General features: G+C 46.7%; 1 protein-coding gene across 2 annotated transcripts in view; it reads left to right on the forward strand.

Annotated features, from left to right (window-relative positions):
* The window catches only part of LOC138580909 (serine protease 33-like), a 281,640-nt gene that overhangs the window by 208,734 nt on the left and 53,888 nt on the right, over positions 1-19,018 (forward strand). For both annotated transcript variants that reach the window (XM_069651838.1, XM_069651839.1), the window contains exon 4: positions 14,061-14,335. In XM_069651838.1, the coding sequence (XP_069507939.1) occupies positions 14,061-14,335 (275 nt within the window). The remainder of the gene's footprint in view (positions 1-14,060; positions 14,336-19,018) is intronic.

Consider the following 19,018-nt stretch of genomic DNA (forward strand, 5'->3'; position numbering starts at 1 on the left):
GGCATGTGGCCAACGATGCACGCATCCCAGGGCAGAGCTAGAGGGCGCAAGGTCTGGGCCCATCCAGGAATGAACCCTGCGGCAACGAGCACGGCCCGCCAACAAGTGTCACGCAATACAGTAGGTGGACCAAACCGAGAAGCTGACAATGCCAGACAGCATGGTACAGAGCTTCTGGAGACTACCTTGGGTTGGCGGGACTTGAGAGGTCGATGACCCAGGACATGGACTGTTAGGGATTCCGAGGTTCTACAGACTACATGAAGCCACGCGTACACTCTAGAAGTCCAATGAGAATCTATATTATATATATATATATATATATATACACAAACACACACGCACGCACGCACGCATGCACACGCACGCTGCGATTCATGTAAAACTCTGAATAGGTTCAAAAGTGCAGTTCTATAATGACTCAAAAGAGGAAATATGTGGCTTAATTCACACACCTGGACCCAAAATAGGGGCCTCATTAGTTGTGTGCCAAAGGTGTGTGTAACCGGGTGCATGATGGTGGGAGGTGGATATCTTGACTAAAGTTGTTGGTATGTTCACTGTAAGCTTACCCAGCCAAAAGCTAGCGAAGAGAGCTTGGGAAGGAAATAGACGTGAGAAGTAAATAAAGTGGGCTTATATAGACTGAGGCGAGAAACTACTCTGTATAATACTCATCAACTTTAATCTGGGACTCCCAATTCTATCTACAGATCCATAGACCGAGGTTATGGGACTGCGTCAGAGATAAGACCCAAGGAGACGTGTACGCTGACATGGGGCCGGGTGGCGGGACAGACATCTGGGCAATGGCAGACAAAGTGCTCCCAAGAGGTCTATGGTTTCGCCGTGCAGGTGGTTCACTTAACACACCGCCAAATGTCTACTTATTCTCTGCCACCAATCTACTCCTAGTACTCTCAACTGCAGTACTAATGAAAGGCTGAGCTGCCAAGATGGCCAGAGGTCTTGGGCATGCTGGTGCCCTCTTCCATGCACTGAAATATCATGGAAGGATATGTAGTGGAAGATGACACCGACCCACCTCCTTCAGAGCTAGCGATGGAGGAGAGATCAAATGGACAAGGGGTGAATTGTTATTCTAGGATCTGTACCATACACACACCAATAGTACTACAAGTGCTACTCGACTACAAGTTCAAGCAATGATGTGGGTGCTACTGATTACAGCTGAAAATGAAAGTTGTGTGTGGTGCTGAGGGTCCACCCAACAAGGGTAGCCTAACCCGTCATACAACGCAGCCAAACTGACTCCATGTCTTAAGAACAAGGTTTGATACACACATCATGAACAGGATGGACAGTGCTGAGTAAGGGGAGCCCTCTGCGAGGGAGTGGGTGGAACACAGTGAAGGCACGTGGGGAGAAGACCAGGACACGGATGGGAAGGAGGTGAGCGTGTGTAATAAGCTGCAAGAAGGGACATGACATAACACCCATGTAGTGGGATAGCCAGCATCAAACCAGCCACTTTGCATAGCCCTAAACTCCTGTTAGGAGCCATGTTGTTAGTCTCTAAGTGGTCATATCAGAGCATTGACCTCCTGTATTGGGCACGAAAAAAGTCCACGCAAGTGCCGCCTGTAAATGCCCAATTTTTGCCATCCTCAAATTCCCCAAGATAAGCAAGCCTAAACTGGTAATAATGAAGAGAGCGCGTCGGGTATAACCGATATGGAGTGCGCTTAGGCTTGTGTTTTCAAAAAATAGTATGCATGCTGCGTTGCTAAATATACAGAGGCAATACCCTTAGCCTAGCTCATTGGAACTATACAGGAAAGTAACGTAGCTAACGTGCTTGCTCCAAATATATTAAATGAACCAAACAAATCACTCTCTAGTCACACAGGCAAATAGTGACGGACTGATATAGGAACAAATACAGTTATTTTATTCCCAAAGGACTGATTTGGTCTTCAATCAGTCTCGAAGTTATAGCCAGACTTCAAAGTAGTCATACAATAACATCCCAGTCTTCAAAATAGTCTTCAAATTACAAATTGCAGCCAAGACGTGTTTCGACAATCGGTCTTCCTCAAGGCATTAACCGGTTGGGTTTTACCCTGAAAAATTGAATGAAGTTGTGTGTCGAATGTGGGTGATCCGGGACCCAAAAATAGATATCTAATGACTCCTCATTCATTTGATGGATACACTGTGGATTCAAAATGGGATTCGTGCTGCATTAGACCCAAGGGCTTCCTGTTCAGAAACTGGCCTGCCCTGTTATGAATGGTGGTAGATATTTGTGGTGATTGAGCCTGACCCGTTTGTCTATAGTGATTTCTAAAGACATAATTCCAGCGAAGACTCTGGGCATGGGAGGATTTACCCATTCTATGCATTCCTAGGGTATTTTTATTTGTTGTCATGACCACCGAGAAGTCAAAATAAAAAAACCACTGACCATCACACTAGTGACTTTACAATGTGTCATTAATCAAAATCTGGCAGTTCGAGGATGGGAAGAGTGGAATTAAAGAGATGAGTGGTGAGCTGTTAGGAAGAGGTTTCAATTAGAAGAAATTGCACTTTCAAGGCAATTCAAGGCTCTAAATGGCAATTAGAAACTGCACTCTAAAATGTAAAAAATATTTTATTCAATCAACCAACATTTGACGACTCCAAAAGGAAATATAAAATCTATTTGTAGCTTAATTACAGAAATGAGACAGTATGCCGTGTTCAGCAGCTTTTAGAGTAGACTATTGAATATAGCGCCTTGATGCCTTTGGGCTGTAGTGCGCTCTACAAATCGAAAAAAATAAATAAAAATTGAAAAGACCAAATCATTAAAGGATCAATACTCGAAAAGGTTTAGCCTAATATGAAGAAAGACCATTTGCTTCATAATTGATTGATTTCTAATGTTATCAATAATAATAATAATAATAATAACAATTTGTTTTTTATATAGTGCTTTAATCTAAAGCGCTTTACATTGGACATATTTACATACATTACTATTATTAGCCAATCGAAATTGGCACTCATTTATCGCCTTGTGAAGAATGAAAGGCTGAGTGGGCCATGCCAGGATTCGAACCTACAGATCAAACACAGATCACAGCAATGCGCATTTAACACGCTGAGCCATTTTACCGGCTATTGATCAAACCAAATGCAAAATTATTACTTCCCGAAAATTCGTAAGGATTTTGAAAAATGTATTGGAAGCAACAATGATAAGCTCCTGTAATTGTTTCTGAGGTCTTGGTCCATCTAAAAATCCATATGAAAAGCAGGATTCCATAAGAGAATGCATGAAAAACTCATAGCACCACAACTACACCTGATAAGACTTTACTCTAAAGCTGTTTAAGCACTCCCCTGAACACAGGGTCACTGGTCATCGGAGGGATGAGAGTGTTCATGAAGGATTTGGCTGTTTTTTGTGAGATTTTGTGTTAGCTGGAGAGCAAAGACTCTAATGCAAATCTTTTTTATATAGGAACATTAAACTGAATCCAACTTGACAAAGTCAATAGAAATCCAGCCAGCACGCTCAGGTAGTATTGGGTAGAAGCTCACAAAATACTAATTTCTGTTTGGCAGGTTTTTGTTTCCGCTGTCAGAATAAGACTTCTCTAATCATGTTCTCAGAATGGAGTTTCTTGTCATGAGTTTCATGGTGATTTTTCAGGAAATTCTCTTAATGTTTGTGCGGTTTGTAGGCAACAGGTTTTATGTAGCGCAAACCTAGCTGTGAAGTAAAGGAGCACTGTACTACATGGGGGTTCATGGTTTGGACACTATCAGAAGTGCAGAGGGTAGACTTGCAAGGTCCTCGAAAGCAAGAGGGGTGAGACTGAGGCGTAACCATTCCTGGTTAATGTGCCGGTGGATCCGGAGCTGTGCTCCTACTAAAGCCGCGGGATATTCCTGCGAGTTTCACAACCTCTCACCTCCCGAACTACACTACTGCGCCCTGGGATATGCCAGAACGGTTCCCTCCTTTGCCTCCTTCTTCTATGAAAGAGGAAGCAAAGGGGTTTCCTTTTTAACCCCCCCAAAAAGACCCCAAAGATGACAAGTCATTAAGAAAACCTTCCACATTTTGCCAGGATTTTCTTAGCCAGTGTTTACAGTCTCCATAAGGCAACTCTGATATGCTTTTTCAGAGTTGCTAGCCAGGTCTTCACACTTCTGTCTAGGGTGACTAATTTAATTTTTCAATACATTTAAGTAGAATATGATCCAGACCAAATATTCACCCACAAAGAAGCACTTATTTATTTATTTTAATTGACAGATAAGGCGCTACATGCCCGAAGGCCTCAGAGCACACATTTACTGTGTTGTAGAGTCCACTTTATAAACAAAAACGTGCCCAGACGGTATGCTTAAATTGTAATTGTCATTTAAATAGCAGCCTTTCCTCATTTGTATGGCCTCAATGCGCTTTGTGGTTTGAACGCCCTCTGGGACCGAGGTCCATGTATGGGAGATTCTAAGAGTTACGTTTAAGATCCGTGTGTGCATTCTGTCAGTTAGGACTTAGGAGGGCTGGCTGGGCCCCAGTTAGCAGCCCTGAGGCGAGGCACGTGGGTGGGCTCTATTGGTGGATTAGGATAGAGTGCTAGTGCAGGAGATTCAATGTGTGCCTAGCTAGACCACATTTGTACGTAGGTTGTAGGTGTATACTAATGGCAGAGGTGTTGAGGTACGTCAGGGGTTTCAGTGTAGATGGCTATGCAAGCTGCTAGACCAGATTTGCATAGCCATAGTTCCATTCTAAAGTGCATTGATGGAGAGCCGTGCCTGCGGCATGTGTTCACAGACGTGGAGCGAGTTATACTTACCTTAGTCTCGGACGGGTCTTCGTTCAGTGTCGTTTTCTTAGGTCTCTCAAGATGAAAGATCGGTCGTCCGAGTGCATCTTTGGTGGTGTTAGCATACTACGTTAGTGGAGAACCTGGCTGGTGCCTTTCTTTGAGTGCAATAGGAAATAAATTAAATAGATCTTGCCACCTACAGCCGAGACCAATAGTATTGCTCCTGTCCCCGACGGAAAGAACCGTGTAAGTGCTTCTTAATGTGTCTCTGTTCCTACCCCCACAGCTATTAAAGTGCGTTCCATGCTAAATGATATCTAGCAGTCTGATGGGGTTGGGTGTTCGGGCCTAACCTTAAAGTACGAAAGCCATTAAAATGGTGGTAAAGTGGAGCAGTGAGATATGAAGATTTCAAGGTGCCCTGGGGAAGGAATGTTGAAGTACCCCACTATGACAGAAAAGGACGCAGCCCATCAAATCTCAGGACAGGCCCCAATCACATAAGCATAGGCCTCAACCATTGTGTTTTGATGCTTCAAATTCAAATGAAAGATTTTTTTTTAAAAAACAGGATTGTCGCTCAAAGCAGGCCGCACTATACCCGGAAGGATCTCTTGATCAGAACAAACCACAACGCATTAGCACAGGTCACACAGGTGTGTGTTTATTCAGCAAATACACTCAATAAATAGCACAGGCAGACATGCTCACTTAATTTCCTGCAAGGCCGTGTCTTAGCATTGGGCACTTTCTCTTTCCGCAAAACTAAAGAAGGATGGATGAACATTTTTGAATAAATCATAACATACATCCGTGTCTCCTCTTCATATTTTAAGGGTCCTTCAATACCAAGACTAGTTTTCCCAAATCTAGTTTTAGAGTTGGTCTCCTTTCGAAATGTCTTATGGATTAGAAGGAACTTTGAGTAAGTTTCCTGGAATGCAGCATCAGCCCCAATCAGGACACTCATACCTCCACATCTTCGCCCCTCTCCTGCCCCTGTTTCCCTGGATGCGCCTGATGTTTTCGAGGTCTCGGACATTCTGGGGTCCCGTTTCCTTCGGGGTCGCCTGCAGTACCTGGTCGATTGGTTGGGTTTTGGTCCGGAGGAGCGTACCTGGGTCTCTGCCTCGGATGTCCATGCCCCCCGGTTGGTTGCTCGGTTTCATCGGGAGCATCCTTCCTGCCCACGGGGTCGTGGGTCTTTGGGGGTGGGCTCTGTCATGCCTTCGGGTCGTTCCTCCGGCCATGTCCCGTCACCCAGTCTTGTAACCCGCCTCTCCCATTCACCTGTCTCCCGGGGCTCACGCAGGCAACCCAGTTTGGCTCGCGTGCTGGCAAAACAAACGCCATACACCTTACAGTCGCGGTTGCGGCCGTTTCTCCATTGGCAGTTGCCATGGAGATTAGGCCACCGCTCGAGCAGTAACACTCGCTCGTATCGTTGTGGCCCGATCACGTGACTCGATTACACGGTCATGTGCCCCAGGTTCGCGGTCACGTGACTCCGTTTAGTGTCATGTGACCAGGAAGAAGATGGTATTTAAACGGTGCAGTGCCTGTACACCAGGCTTCACAGCTGGTTTACTTGGAGACTCTGTTTGGCTTGCTTACCCGTGTTGCTTACCTGGCTTCCTTGGACCTAGCTTTTGTTTTCTGGACTTCTTGTGGATCGCGCTCGGCTATTGCTACGTCGGCTCTTCTGCTCATTACGGCTCCTGACCCCGGACTGAACTACGGATTTCCTCTGGATCGTGCTTTTTGTTCTTCCATTGGTTCGGACGGCTCTTCCTGGCTTCAGACCTTTTTTCTGCTCAACGGACCTCTCTTGGGCCTCCCTGATTGCACCTCTGCACGGTTGGTCTCACTTCCCAGTTGGTGGCTGTCATCTGATTACCTGGGGCCCTTCTACAATACAGACACTCTCCAGGTGGAGACTGGCGAAGACCATCCGGACCTATCCCTTAGGGTGGGTCCTTTGCCTACGTGAGTCCCGGAACCATCCTCCCGTTCAGGTTCACCATCCCTTTCATCAAATCCCCGGTAAGACTCTGATTGTCTTCTGACTAATACATGTAGTATCCTGTCTGCTTGGTATATAATCATTGCCTTTTTTCACAGCTGCCTTGGGGTTCCTAGTACTTCGGTTCCGGCTCCGGATCTTCTCCACCTGTGGCCTCAAAGGTTGCACAGGGAGTGAATTAGTGATTCTCCCTGTGCGGCACTTGGGGACGGAGGTCTCCTATATCTTCACGACTCTCAACGCAAAACAGACTGTGAAGCCTGTCGTGTAAGATATGGAGGGTGCCGCTGAAGACCCCCTGGCCGCTGTCATCCAAGCAATCACGGTACTACGGGCCGACATTGTGGCTGCTAATACAGCAGTCCATCAGCGTCTTGACCTGTTACAGAGCGCCCAACATCCCTTACCCGGGGACCCGGAGCTCGGAGACACCACTCCAGCACCGGTATCCCTTGCACACCCAATCCCGACTCCCTCGGCTCCCGTTCCGGTGGTCCTGCCCTCTCCCTTTCCTTTGGCTGCCCCAGAAAAGTTCCATGGGGACCCGAGGAAGTTTAGGACTTTCCTTAACCAGTGTAAGTTGCACTTTTTGTGTCGACCCCTTGCTTTTCCTGATCCTACCACCAAGGCGGCATTCACTCTATCTCACCTAGCCGGCACGGCTGCTGCTTGGGCAAACCCGCTGTTAGAAACCGATCATCCTGCCCTCTATGATTTCGACCAGTTAGTATCAGAGATGTCCCGAGTATTCGACACCAGGTATAAAGCACAATCCCATGATCTAGAACTGCTGGACCTGTCCCAGGGTAAGGGCTCCCTCATTGAGTACATTACACGATTTAACCAACTGGCAGCAGAGACCTCATGGCCGAAAGCAAAAGATCGGTTGTGTTCTATAGAGGGCTAAGCAGCCCTATGAAAGACGCCTTGGCTATGGTACCGTCTCTACCAGTTCAGTTCCCGGCCCTGGTGGACTTGGCTCTCCAAGTGGACGCACGGCGCTCTGAACGTAGGGCTGAGGCCGGGTTTTCCCAGACTGCCAGCTCTGCCGTCTCGTCGTCTTCCTCTGAGTCCACCGGTGAGCCTATGCAAATAGGGGGTGTTAGGAGTCCCATCACCTTGAGAGAGAGGGAGCGCAGAAGGGCTGAGAACGCCTGCTTTTACTGCGGCTTGGGGGGGCATTTTGTGAAGGAGTGTCCCCGGAGACCCAGACCCAAGAAACAGGGTTTTCATCCAGCTCGATCCTAGATACGGGGGTAGGATCGAATTCTCCATGCCCTTCCCCGAATCTCACTCCATCGTTTGGTCGAATCAGGCCTATTCAAGTAGAAGCCACCATACAGCCTGCCCCTGGTATCATCCACCCCGTGCAGATCATTATTGATTCTGGGGCCTCCGGGAACTATATTGATATCACTCTAGCCCAGACACTGAACCTACCTCTGATCAACAAACCCTGACCCGAACCGGTTCAAGCAGTCGACGGGACAGAACTTGCTTCTGGTCCATTTAAGCAACAGACCACCCCCCTCGTCCTGACCATCCAATCAGTCCATAAGGAAACCCTCCACTTTGATTTGATATCCATGCCTCAGTTCGGCGTCATAATAGGAATGCCTTGGTTACGGGAACACAACCCGCATATCGATTGGGGAACGGGACACATACATTTCGAATCCGAGCTCTGTCAAAACTTCTGCCTCCCCGTGGACAGAGAGGCAGACACCCCAGCATTAGCTCTTGGTGCTGTTGCCCAACTCTCGATACTGGGCGACGACATTCCCCCTGCCTCGCATATAGTGGGTTTAGTCACCACTCACATCCCTGTGGTTTATCAGGATTACAGAACGCTATTCGATCAGGGCTCCTCTGAAGTACTCCCTCCTCACCGCCCCTATGACTGTCCGATTGACTTGGTTCCCCGGGCCTTGGTACCCTCAGGCCGCATCTATTCTTTGTCCCTATCGGAGGACCTGACTCTTAAGGAGTACATCGATAAAGCGCTGCGTCTGGGTCACATACGACCGTCTAAGTCATCTGCAGCTAGCCCCATATTCTTCGTGCCTAAAAAAGAGGGCGACCTTCGTCCTTGTGTGGATTATCGTCGGCTCAATGCCGTCACGGTTAAGAACCGCTACCCGATTCCGCTCATCTCTCCTCTTTTGGACCGGTTAACCCATGCCTCCATATATACCAAGTTGGATTTGCGGGGGGCCTATAACCTCGTCCGCATCCGAAAGGGAGACGAATGGAAGACCGCCTTCTGTACGCGGTATGGCCTTTATGAGTATACGGTCATGCCCTTCGGCCTATGCAACGCCCCGGCCACTTTTCAGCATTTCATGAACGACATCTTCTCGGACATATTGGACACGTTTGTGGTGGTATATCTTGATGATATACTCGTCTTCTCTCACACTCTGAAAGAACACATACAACATGTACGAGAAGTGTTGTCCCGGCTGCAAAAACACTCGTTGTTTGTTAAACCCGAAAAATGTTTGTTCCGTGTGACTAACGTGGAATTCCTAGGGTTTAACATCACACCTGGTGGTCTGACCATGAATCACACCAAAGTACGGGCGATCCTCGAATGGCCAACACCAAAGACCCTAAAGACCTTGCAATCCTTCTTGGGTTTCGCTAATTTTTATCGGCGCTTTATCTCTGGGTTCTCTTCTCTCGTGTCCCCTCTCACATCCCTTACCAGTCCTCTTGTTCCATTCAAGTGGCAGGAGATACACCAGCAGGCCTTCGAGGCGTTGAAGAACGCCTTTACCACTGCCCCTGTGCTCCAGCACCCCGACCCTGACCAGCCTTACGTCGTTGAGGCTGACGCCTCTTCTTTTGCATTGGGGGCAATCCTGTCACAAGCCTGTCCCGCTACAGGGCGGCTTCATCCTGTAGCCTTCCATTCACGCAAGTTCAGCCCCGCAGAAACCCACTATACCGTAACCGAAAAAGAGCTACTGGCGATGATGGACGCCTTCCGAACCTGGCGTCATCACCTGTTGGGGGCCAAACATAAGGTTACGGTATACACAGACCACAGGAACTTGCAAGACCTGGCAGCCCTGAAATGCGTAAACAGTAGACAGGTCAGATGGCACCTGTTCTTCGCCGCTTTTGACTTCCAGATTAAACATCGCTCTGGTTCAGAGCATAGCAAGGCCGACGCTTTGTCTCGCTCCCCTGGGGGGGTTTCGTTACCGGTGTTTCCTGACACGCTCTTACCCCGGGGGCATGTTGTCTGCACATGTACACCCCCTCTGGCACTACTAGAAGAGATTCGTTCTTGGGTTCAAAAGCACCCCGATCAGCTGTCGGAATGGGATCCCACTTATCACAACGGACTGCCGTATGTACAGGACCGCCTAGTTCTCCCTTCCACTGACACCAGAAACCTAGCCCTGGAGTGGTCCCATGACGCCCCGATCAACGGTCACCCGGGCCAGGCCCGTACCTTGGACCTCTTGAAACGCTGGTGTTGGTGGCCTTCCATGAGACGTGACGTGGGCTGTTACGTAGACTCATGCTCAGTCTGTGCTCAGGGCAAACATCGTAGGGGTCGTCCATTGGGGCTTCTGCGACCCTTACCCGTGCCACCAAAGCCCTGGCACACCCTGAGCATGGATTTCGTAACCGATTTACCCAGGATCCAGGGCTACGACACCGTATGGGTAGTGGTCGATGTCTTCACCAAGATGGCCCGTTTCATCCCTTGTCATGGTATCCCGTCTGCCCCTACCTTGGCCAAGCTTTTCTTTGATACCATTTTCTGTCTATACGGCCTTCCCTCTGTCCTTGTGTCCAATCGAGGCTCTCAATTCACATCCCGTTTCTGGCGTGCCTTGACCGCTCTGCTAGGTATCGATGCACGGTTCTCCTCCGCATACCACCCAGAAACCGATGGCCAGACCGAGAGAACAAATCAGTCCATGGAACAATATCTGCGTTGTTTGATGCTGCAACAACAATCGACCTGGTTGCAGAACATACGTTATGCTGAATTCGCCTACAACAACGCTACACACTCTTCCACTGGTTTCTCTCCGTTCTACGCCATGTATGGCCAACATCCCCGAGTCCTTCCTGTCCCCGACATTTCACCCACCGAGAACCCTGCCACAGCAGCCTGCGTTCGGATTATGTCAGCCCTCCATGCCCAGGTCCTCTTTCATCTGCAGGAGGCACAGGCATCCATGAAGGCCTCCACAGACGCTAGGCGTACCATGGCCCCTTTGTATCCCGTTGGTTCCCGGGTTTGGTTGTCCTCCCGACATCTCCGCTTGAAGGGCTGTCGCAAACTGTTGCCCCGTTTTGTGGGTCCTTATGTTGTTTCCCGAGTCATCAATCCGGCGGCCTATCGCCTAGTTCTCCCTTCCTCTTGGCGGGTACATCCTGTGTTCCATACCTCCCTCCTCAAGCCCTGCCCATCCTCGACACATCTTCGCCCCTCTCCTGCCCCTGTTTCCCTGGATGCGCCTGATGTTTTCGAGGTCTCGGACATTCTGGGGTCCCGTTTCCTTCGGGGTCGCCTGCAGTACCTGGTCGATTGGTTGGGTTTTGGTCCGGAGGAGCGTACCTGGGTCTCTGCCTCGGATGTCCATGCCCCCCGGTTGGTTGCTCGGTTTCATCGGGAGCATCCTTCCTGCCCACGGGGTCGTGGGTCTTTGGGGGTGGGCTCTGTCATGCCTTCGGGTCGTTCCTCCGGCCATGTCCCGTCACCCAGTCTTGTAACCTGTCTCTCCCATTCACCTGTCTCCCGGGGCTCACGCAGGCAACCCAGTTTGGCTCGCGCGCTGGCAAAACAAACGCCATACACCTTACGGTTGCGGTCGTTTCTCCATTGGCAGTTGCCATGGAGATTAGGCCACCGCTCGAGCAGTAACACACTCGCTCGTATCGTTGTGGCCCGATCACGTGACTCGATTACACGGTCATGTGCCCCAGGTTCGCGGTCACGTGACTCCGTTTAGTGTCATGTGACCAGGAAGAAGATGGTATTTAAACGGTGCAGTGCCTGTACACCACGCTTCACAGCTGGTTTACTTGGAGACTCTGTTTGGCTTGCTTACCCGTGTTGCTTACCTGGCTTCCTTGGACCTAGCTTTTGTTTTCTGGACTTCTTGTGGATCGCGCTCGGCTATTGCTACGTCGGCTCTTCTGCTCATTACCGCTCCTGACCCCGGACTGAACTACGGACTTCCTCTGGATCGTGCTTTTTGTTCCTCCATTGGTTTGGACGGCTATTCCTGGCTTCAGACCTTTTTTCTGCTCAACGGACCTCTCTTGGGCCTCCCTGATTGCACCTCTGCACGGTTGGTCTCACTTCCCAGTTGGTGGCTGTCATCTGATTACCTGGGGCCCTTCTACAATACAGACACTCTCCAGGTGGAGACTGGCGAAGACCATCCGGACCTATCCCTTAGGGTGGGTCCTTTGCCTACGTGAGTCCCGGAACCATCCTCCCGTTCAGGTTCACCATCCCTTTCATCAAATCCCCGGTAAGACTCTGATTGTCTTCTGACTAATACATGTAGTATCCTGTCTGCTTGGTATATAATCATTGCCTTTTTCACAGCTGCCTTGGGGTTCCTAGTACTTCGGTTCCGGCTCCGGATCTTCTCCACCTGTGGCCTCAAAGGTTGCACAGGGAGTGAATTAGTGATTCTCCCTGTGCGGCACTTGGGGAAGGAGGTCTCCTATATCTTCACGACTCTCAACGCAAAACACAGGGTCTCCTTTCCAACTTGCTGCGTTTTCCTACCCACTCTCCTGCATTTGCTCTGCTCGCGGGTTTTCTGTGTTCGTTAGCTTTCTTCTGGCAACACATTGCCTCTCGCTCTGAAGGCTAACTGAATCTCTCCTGCAGGCCTTTGATGGACTTACTTGTGACTCAGATGCCCGCTGCTCCTTTGGTGGCACTGTCCTGTGAGCTTTCTGGGGTTTCTCCACCATGGTTCTCAGGTTTCTTCCATAGTCCGTCCTCGTACTGCATGCTGCTGCCTTCAGAATTCTGAGCCCCTAACATAACAAGAGTTCTAAGCTGGTCATTTGGACCTTGGTCCATCCTAAACATGGCCAGCGTTCCTCCCTCTTGCAGCACACTCTAGGTCCCTGCTACTCCAGGCCTCAAACGTTACCATCTTTGTGTTATCTCTCTCAGGGCTCCATTGTTTCTCCCCATCTGTGTTTCCTCGTTTTCTCAAATGCGCCAGCTTTCCACCAGATTGCAGAGGAATCCAAAGTCTTTCCTCTCTGGTCTTGCTGGTTCACTGGCTTTTAGTTTCTTATTATTCCTCAACATGGCCCAGGAAAGGGGAGGTGCAAACCCTCATGGCACCATCTTGGATCACATTGTTGTTTCTCCCAGGAGGTGTTTGGTCATTGGACGGTGTCATAGATTCTCCTGGTTCATAAAGGCTGACTGACTTTCTTTCTACTTCCACAAGGGTCTTTATGCAACAGATTAAACCTTTGTAGGGGTATTTGTGATGGTCGATGTAGACATCTCATCACAAGTATACTTGTTTAGTTTACAGGTCTAAGCAGCTTATTATAGTCAATAGACACATACATTTCTCCATGAAAAGAGCAGGTACTGAGATAAGGAATAAATATTTAAAAAAACAAGAATCTCTCAAGATGATATGATTGTTTTTTTTTTTTATAACGTGCTTAATACCCAGAGGTTTTGAGCGCAAACCCACGGAACCTGTGTTGCTCCATGTCAACTTGCTTCCAAGGTGAGCACGTTGCCCCTGAGTTATCCTCCCGAGACGACATGGTTGATTATAATGTGTGAAAAGGTAGCAGACAAAAAGAAATGGTTGCACTGTGAATTATCATAATTCATCTTGGGGCCATTCAATACTGCTAGTTCTTGGTCTTCTTCAGCAGACCTGTGTGTAAAGAAGGATGGCAAGATAAGATAATTAGTGTTATAGATCGGTTAGCGGGGTCAGAAATGTGAATGTACCAGCCCGGTCACCAGGTCCTTCCTGATGTCAGTGCGTGGTCCGTTACCAGAGGGTGCATTACCAGTAGTTACAGACTGCATTCAGACACACCATCTTTTCTGCTAACAGCAGTCCAATGAATGTGCCAGCATTACAATGCCTAACTCCAAACTCTTGAATGCTATGTGATTAACAATGTGTCCTCGATTTTCACATCTTTTTATTTGCAATCTATGTAAGCTTGGGTTTATTTCAAACACGTTTGTTCTCTTTTTGCAGACCCGTTGACATCTCGCTGTATTCTGTGCGCATGGGAGCATATGCGCTATCCATCAAAGGGCCATATGAGGTGATCTCGACAGCCAAGCAGATAATAGTCAACAGCAACTATACCAGCACTGGATCCATTGGCGACATAGCTCTCCTGGAGCTGCAGACAGCTGTCAATTTCTCAGCTCAGATCCTTCCCGTCTGCCTTCCCACAGGCTCTGTAGAGATCCCACCCGGAATGCTCTGCTGGGTTACTGGCTGGGGAAGGATCACTTCAAGTGGAGGTAATAGCAAACGGCAACTGGTGTCTTAGTATGGTCACCCTTGCTGGTAATTGGAATAGTGTATTTCTTCATGGGGCCAGTGCCTGTGCAGTTTTGACAAAATCATGAATATATCTAAAATGTGGCCCTCATTTTCACAATTGATTCCTTTACATTCCTGTAGTAATTGCCTGTCTTCCCTAGGCTATTGCATTCCGGACCTTCCTCTCAAAACATCTACTCATATGTGGCAGGTTAGTAAAGTCGGTCAGTTCACCATGTGATCCTCAGCCTAACTGTAATGTTCAGTATCAATTCTCTGGATCCACTACATAGTCATTGCAAATTTCATCAACAGAGAAAAAGACAGGTCATCTATGAAAATAAACATGAATATGCTAAATAAACAAATGTATAATACATATAAATATAAGTAGTAATAGGGGCCTGCTTTTGGCTCCATCAACATTTTGACAGGTGGATATGCCCCCTGCTTCCAGCCTTAGAACCGCCTTTCTTTTGATAGGGTTTTAATATAAATTGGATGTACATTTTATATAAAAATGATAACATTTGTTTATATTGATTTGATATAATATGCATATTTGATATAAGTGGGTATAATTTATATCAGTTTGATATAACGTGAATATAAATTTGATATAAAAATTATGTAAACATTGGAGCAGCAGGTTCGAGTGTTGCTTGACCGACTATGGAGGGCGAAGTGAGTTCTGAAGACCAGGACTGTGAATTTAGGGTTTTGCAAAGAGACGCAGCGATGACGTCCAAGAGGGGTTTGGCCTTTAATGTTATAGGTACCGTATATAAATTGTATAGATAGTATAGATGATGTCATGATGTTATTATTTTAAGGACACGGGCTAGAGAGTTAGTGAGTATAGATGGATATAGATTTGATATACAGTTAATATACATGGTATATCAAAAATGATACTTTTTGATATAAAAATGTATATACAAATTAATACAAAAATGTATATAACAATTACTATTTTTTATATAAAATTAGTATCATTTTGTTATATAAAGTTGTGCCAAAAAATGTGATATAAAAAAAGTATGATATCATTTTGATACAAAATGTATATCAATGTTATATGAACTGGACAAAAACTCTATATATATATTATAGATGAGGTAATAGCATTACAGATGATCAACATGGTCCAAGAATAACCCTCTAGAGTTGAGTTAGCCCCATCAACTAGTAACATTAAACTTGTATGTAGATTTTATATAGACTCTAAATAGAGCCTAGTAGCCCAAAATAACCCTATGTGAATTTGTTTTATCAGTAAAGTGTGCCGCAGCGTCTATACAAAAGTCAATTTATTTCGTTTGAAAATGCATGTTTCTTTTATATAATGAAAGCAGTTTGTAAAGTGTCTTTACCAGATAGACACAAAAGTCCAAAATATTGCTATGGCAAAATATAAATGACAGAGCGCAAGGTGTCTTCGCTAGAGTTTCACAAAAGGCTGCTGATCTGGACAATACGTGTACACAGCACAGTTCTCTTAGAATGAATGCTGTTTAAAAGATCTGCAGAGAAATTACGGAACTGAGTAGCTATGAAACTGGGGGCTGCGGTTGGGGAGGGGATTTTATGTGCCAAACTCAAGACTTTTACATTTTCGCCGAGTGCAGCAGAAAAGACAGAGGATGGGCCTGATAAGGCCTGGCATGCAGGTCGGAGCGTATGGGGAGGGGTCCGCAATACACAATATTGTTATCAATGACTGGCCAGAGGTGGCAAGGTAATTTTAGTTTTGTTACAACCCCCTATTGTTTGAAAAGTAAGCAAGAAATAGAATTCTGTGCGTTGTTGATATGAAAACTGTCAAGGGAGGGTTCCTGTTTTCACCTTTTAAAAGGTGGGTTCTTTTTTTACTTATTATTGTGTTACAGTCATCTATTTTACTTTTCACATAATACAAACCAATTTGTTATTCACAGCACATAAAACTATATTGATTAATATCCAACACGATAAGAAAAAACAAAAATGTACAAATCAATCAACCAATCATTGGGGCATTTTATCATACAATTCAAGCCTGTTGAGTATTTTCACAAGTTCAATAGATAAAAAGACTTTGTGCCCCGAGGACAGGCGATGACAAAAGTCTGTAGTTTCCAGCCATCGCGGCTTATCAACAAATCTGTAGAATGACTGGATTCTTAAATTTCTTGTTCCTGAACACTCCATCGTGATGTGGAACAAGGACTGTCGTATTGCGAGTTTACATAGCGGACAGATGTTTATGATAGGTCTAATCCTCTGTCTACTTGAAAGTGTTTCAACAGTGGGTAGTACATTTAGACGGAATCTTAGCAGGGCATCTCTTCCTGCGCTATCCGAAAATTGCCTGAAATACCGCGGGAGGGCTCCCAGGCATTTGTCCTGAATAGATGGGTTCCTGTGGAGTTTTAGCCCCCTCATTACATCTATGGTTGTTATCCAGTCCATTTCATTAAGTGTTCGTTTACACCCCTTCACATTGATATTTAAGTGAAACTCAGCTCTCAGGAGGTGCTGCAGGACAGACGTCACCTTCTCAGTCAGTTTTTTCATGAAGACATTCGTACCTTTTTGTTCTTCTTGACAAAGGTCTGCATACATTGTATTTTCTTGGGGCCATTTACTAGCTTATATAACTGCAGCAATTTCCACTCCAGACATTCCCCCAATGATTTCAATCCAAGCTCATAACGCAATGAGGCTATCGGCAGGGAGAGCGGAAGCATCAGAGCCTTTTTCCAAAGGCCTACCCTCCAGGTAATCCCAAACAAGTTCCCACACCTGGGATTCAAAATCAATGCCATACAAGAGAGTAGGAATTACTTTACCCTTGTAGAATTTAATCGTAGATGTCAGAGAGAATTTGCAAACATTTATTTTGATGTTCTTCATTTGCGCAGCTAGTTGGTCAATTTGAGCTTGCAATTTATCTTTTGTTAAGGCAACGTTTGCATAGGTTGTTAAGATGAAACCTAAATATTTTGTTTCCAAAACGGGTTTAATAACCTTTGACTCTATAATCTATCTTTGAGACTGTCCCTTCTTTGTCCGGGTGCCAATCCTTACTATATTGGTCTTACCAGGATTGACTTCCAACTTATTTGACAAAGCATACTATAAAGAATGGAAGGGGGTAGCTGGACTCCTGCTCTCTCCTGCACAGAGCACCCCAGCCAAGATTCTCTATTTGGTATTGTGGACAAGCAATCAAGGCTTAAGCTCTCAGGAGGTGATGGAAGCTGGTTCTTAAGTACAGTGTAGTCCCCAAGCCCCCACAAAGGAATGTCCACACACTATGTTATTGAAAACACAGTTCTTTGTATAAATAAGGTTTTGATTACACATAGAATAACACACTTGCTCAGGCAATTCTATAATGATAAATATATACAGTCTCTATATGGTACCACAATTACTTCTTTGATTCCATTAAAATGCATCAACTGTAGACAGTTTCAAATGGCATACAAATCAATTACTAAAGTGAGCCAACAATAGACTTGCAGAGGAAAACAAGTTGGTTAAACAAGTGGCAGAATAATAATAATAATAATAATTTAGCATTTATATAGAGCTACGAACCCTCAGGTATCTGAGCGCTGCTTATTATTACCCACGGTGTGTGGTGCTCATTTACCGACCTCGGAAGGATGAAAGGCTGAGATTGGCCCTGCCGGGATTCAAACCTGCATCAGCAGGCTTTGCACAGATATCAAAGCAAGCCCTCTACTCGCTGTGCTATCGGCCCCATTACCTAGACACAGTTCTGTGTGAGGAACCCCCCACCTGGGAAACCTGTAAATAAAGATATAATACAAGCCCAGTCCATATATTGTTTATATGAGTCTTATTTCCCTCTAAAATGGTTCTACCACCCCAATGTACCTGGAATAGCAGCGTTCGACATTGGGGCATCAACGGATCCTTCTTGAGTGGCTCCCTTAAAGGGAGGAGCCACGGAATGTTGAGATCCCTCGAAGAAATGATGAACAAAGACGTCGAGACAGCAGTTTATGTCCTGGACATGCTCGTTGACAATCAATCGGGGACGTCCTGTGAGAATGAGGCATGTGGTGCACCTCAACAACGATAGTTCGTTGCTGCAAACAGTTTATGAAGAACTTTGGCTCAGCGAGGGCGTCGAGTCGACGGCAACTCTGTGGTCTTTGGGTGGTGGGAAACCCACCGGCAGATGCTCCTCAGCGCGTCAGCGGCCTCGACTTTCTGTGGCAGAAAAAAGCAGTCAGCGGTGCTGGCGAGAGCATCCTTGAATTCAAAGTGTCTTATTTAATGAAGCGTTGCTGCTCCAGTCATCAGCGGCATGGTGTCAAGCTGTCCTCGCTTCTGGGAAACATGGCTTCGACGGGCCTCCAGTGGTTATAGCAAACCTGTGAACCCTGGTCGACAACGGTGGATGCTGTCCACTGGCTTCTCTTCGGATTTCTCGGCGGTCCCGTCTCCGGTTGACAGTCTTTCAAAGGCTGACTTCCAGGGCGCTTCGGCTAAGGTTAGCGGCGCAAGATGGTCCCTCATAGCTCGGGAAGAGGTCTCCTAGCCAGGTGCTCTCTTGGATCAGTTTTGACGGCACCGCAGCTTTCGGATTGCGATGAAGGTAACATCAGTCAATCTCAACCTTCTTCTTTGGGCTCGGCTTCGAG

This window comes from Ambystoma mexicanum, chromosome 3p, assembly GCF_040938575.1.
Source record: "Ambystoma mexicanum isolate Mex_15411 chromosome 3p, UKY_AmexF1_1, whole genome shotgun sequence".
Classification (NCBI taxonomy): domain Eukaryota; kingdom Metazoa; phylum Chordata; class Amphibia; order Caudata; family Ambystomatidae; genus Ambystoma; species Ambystoma mexicanum.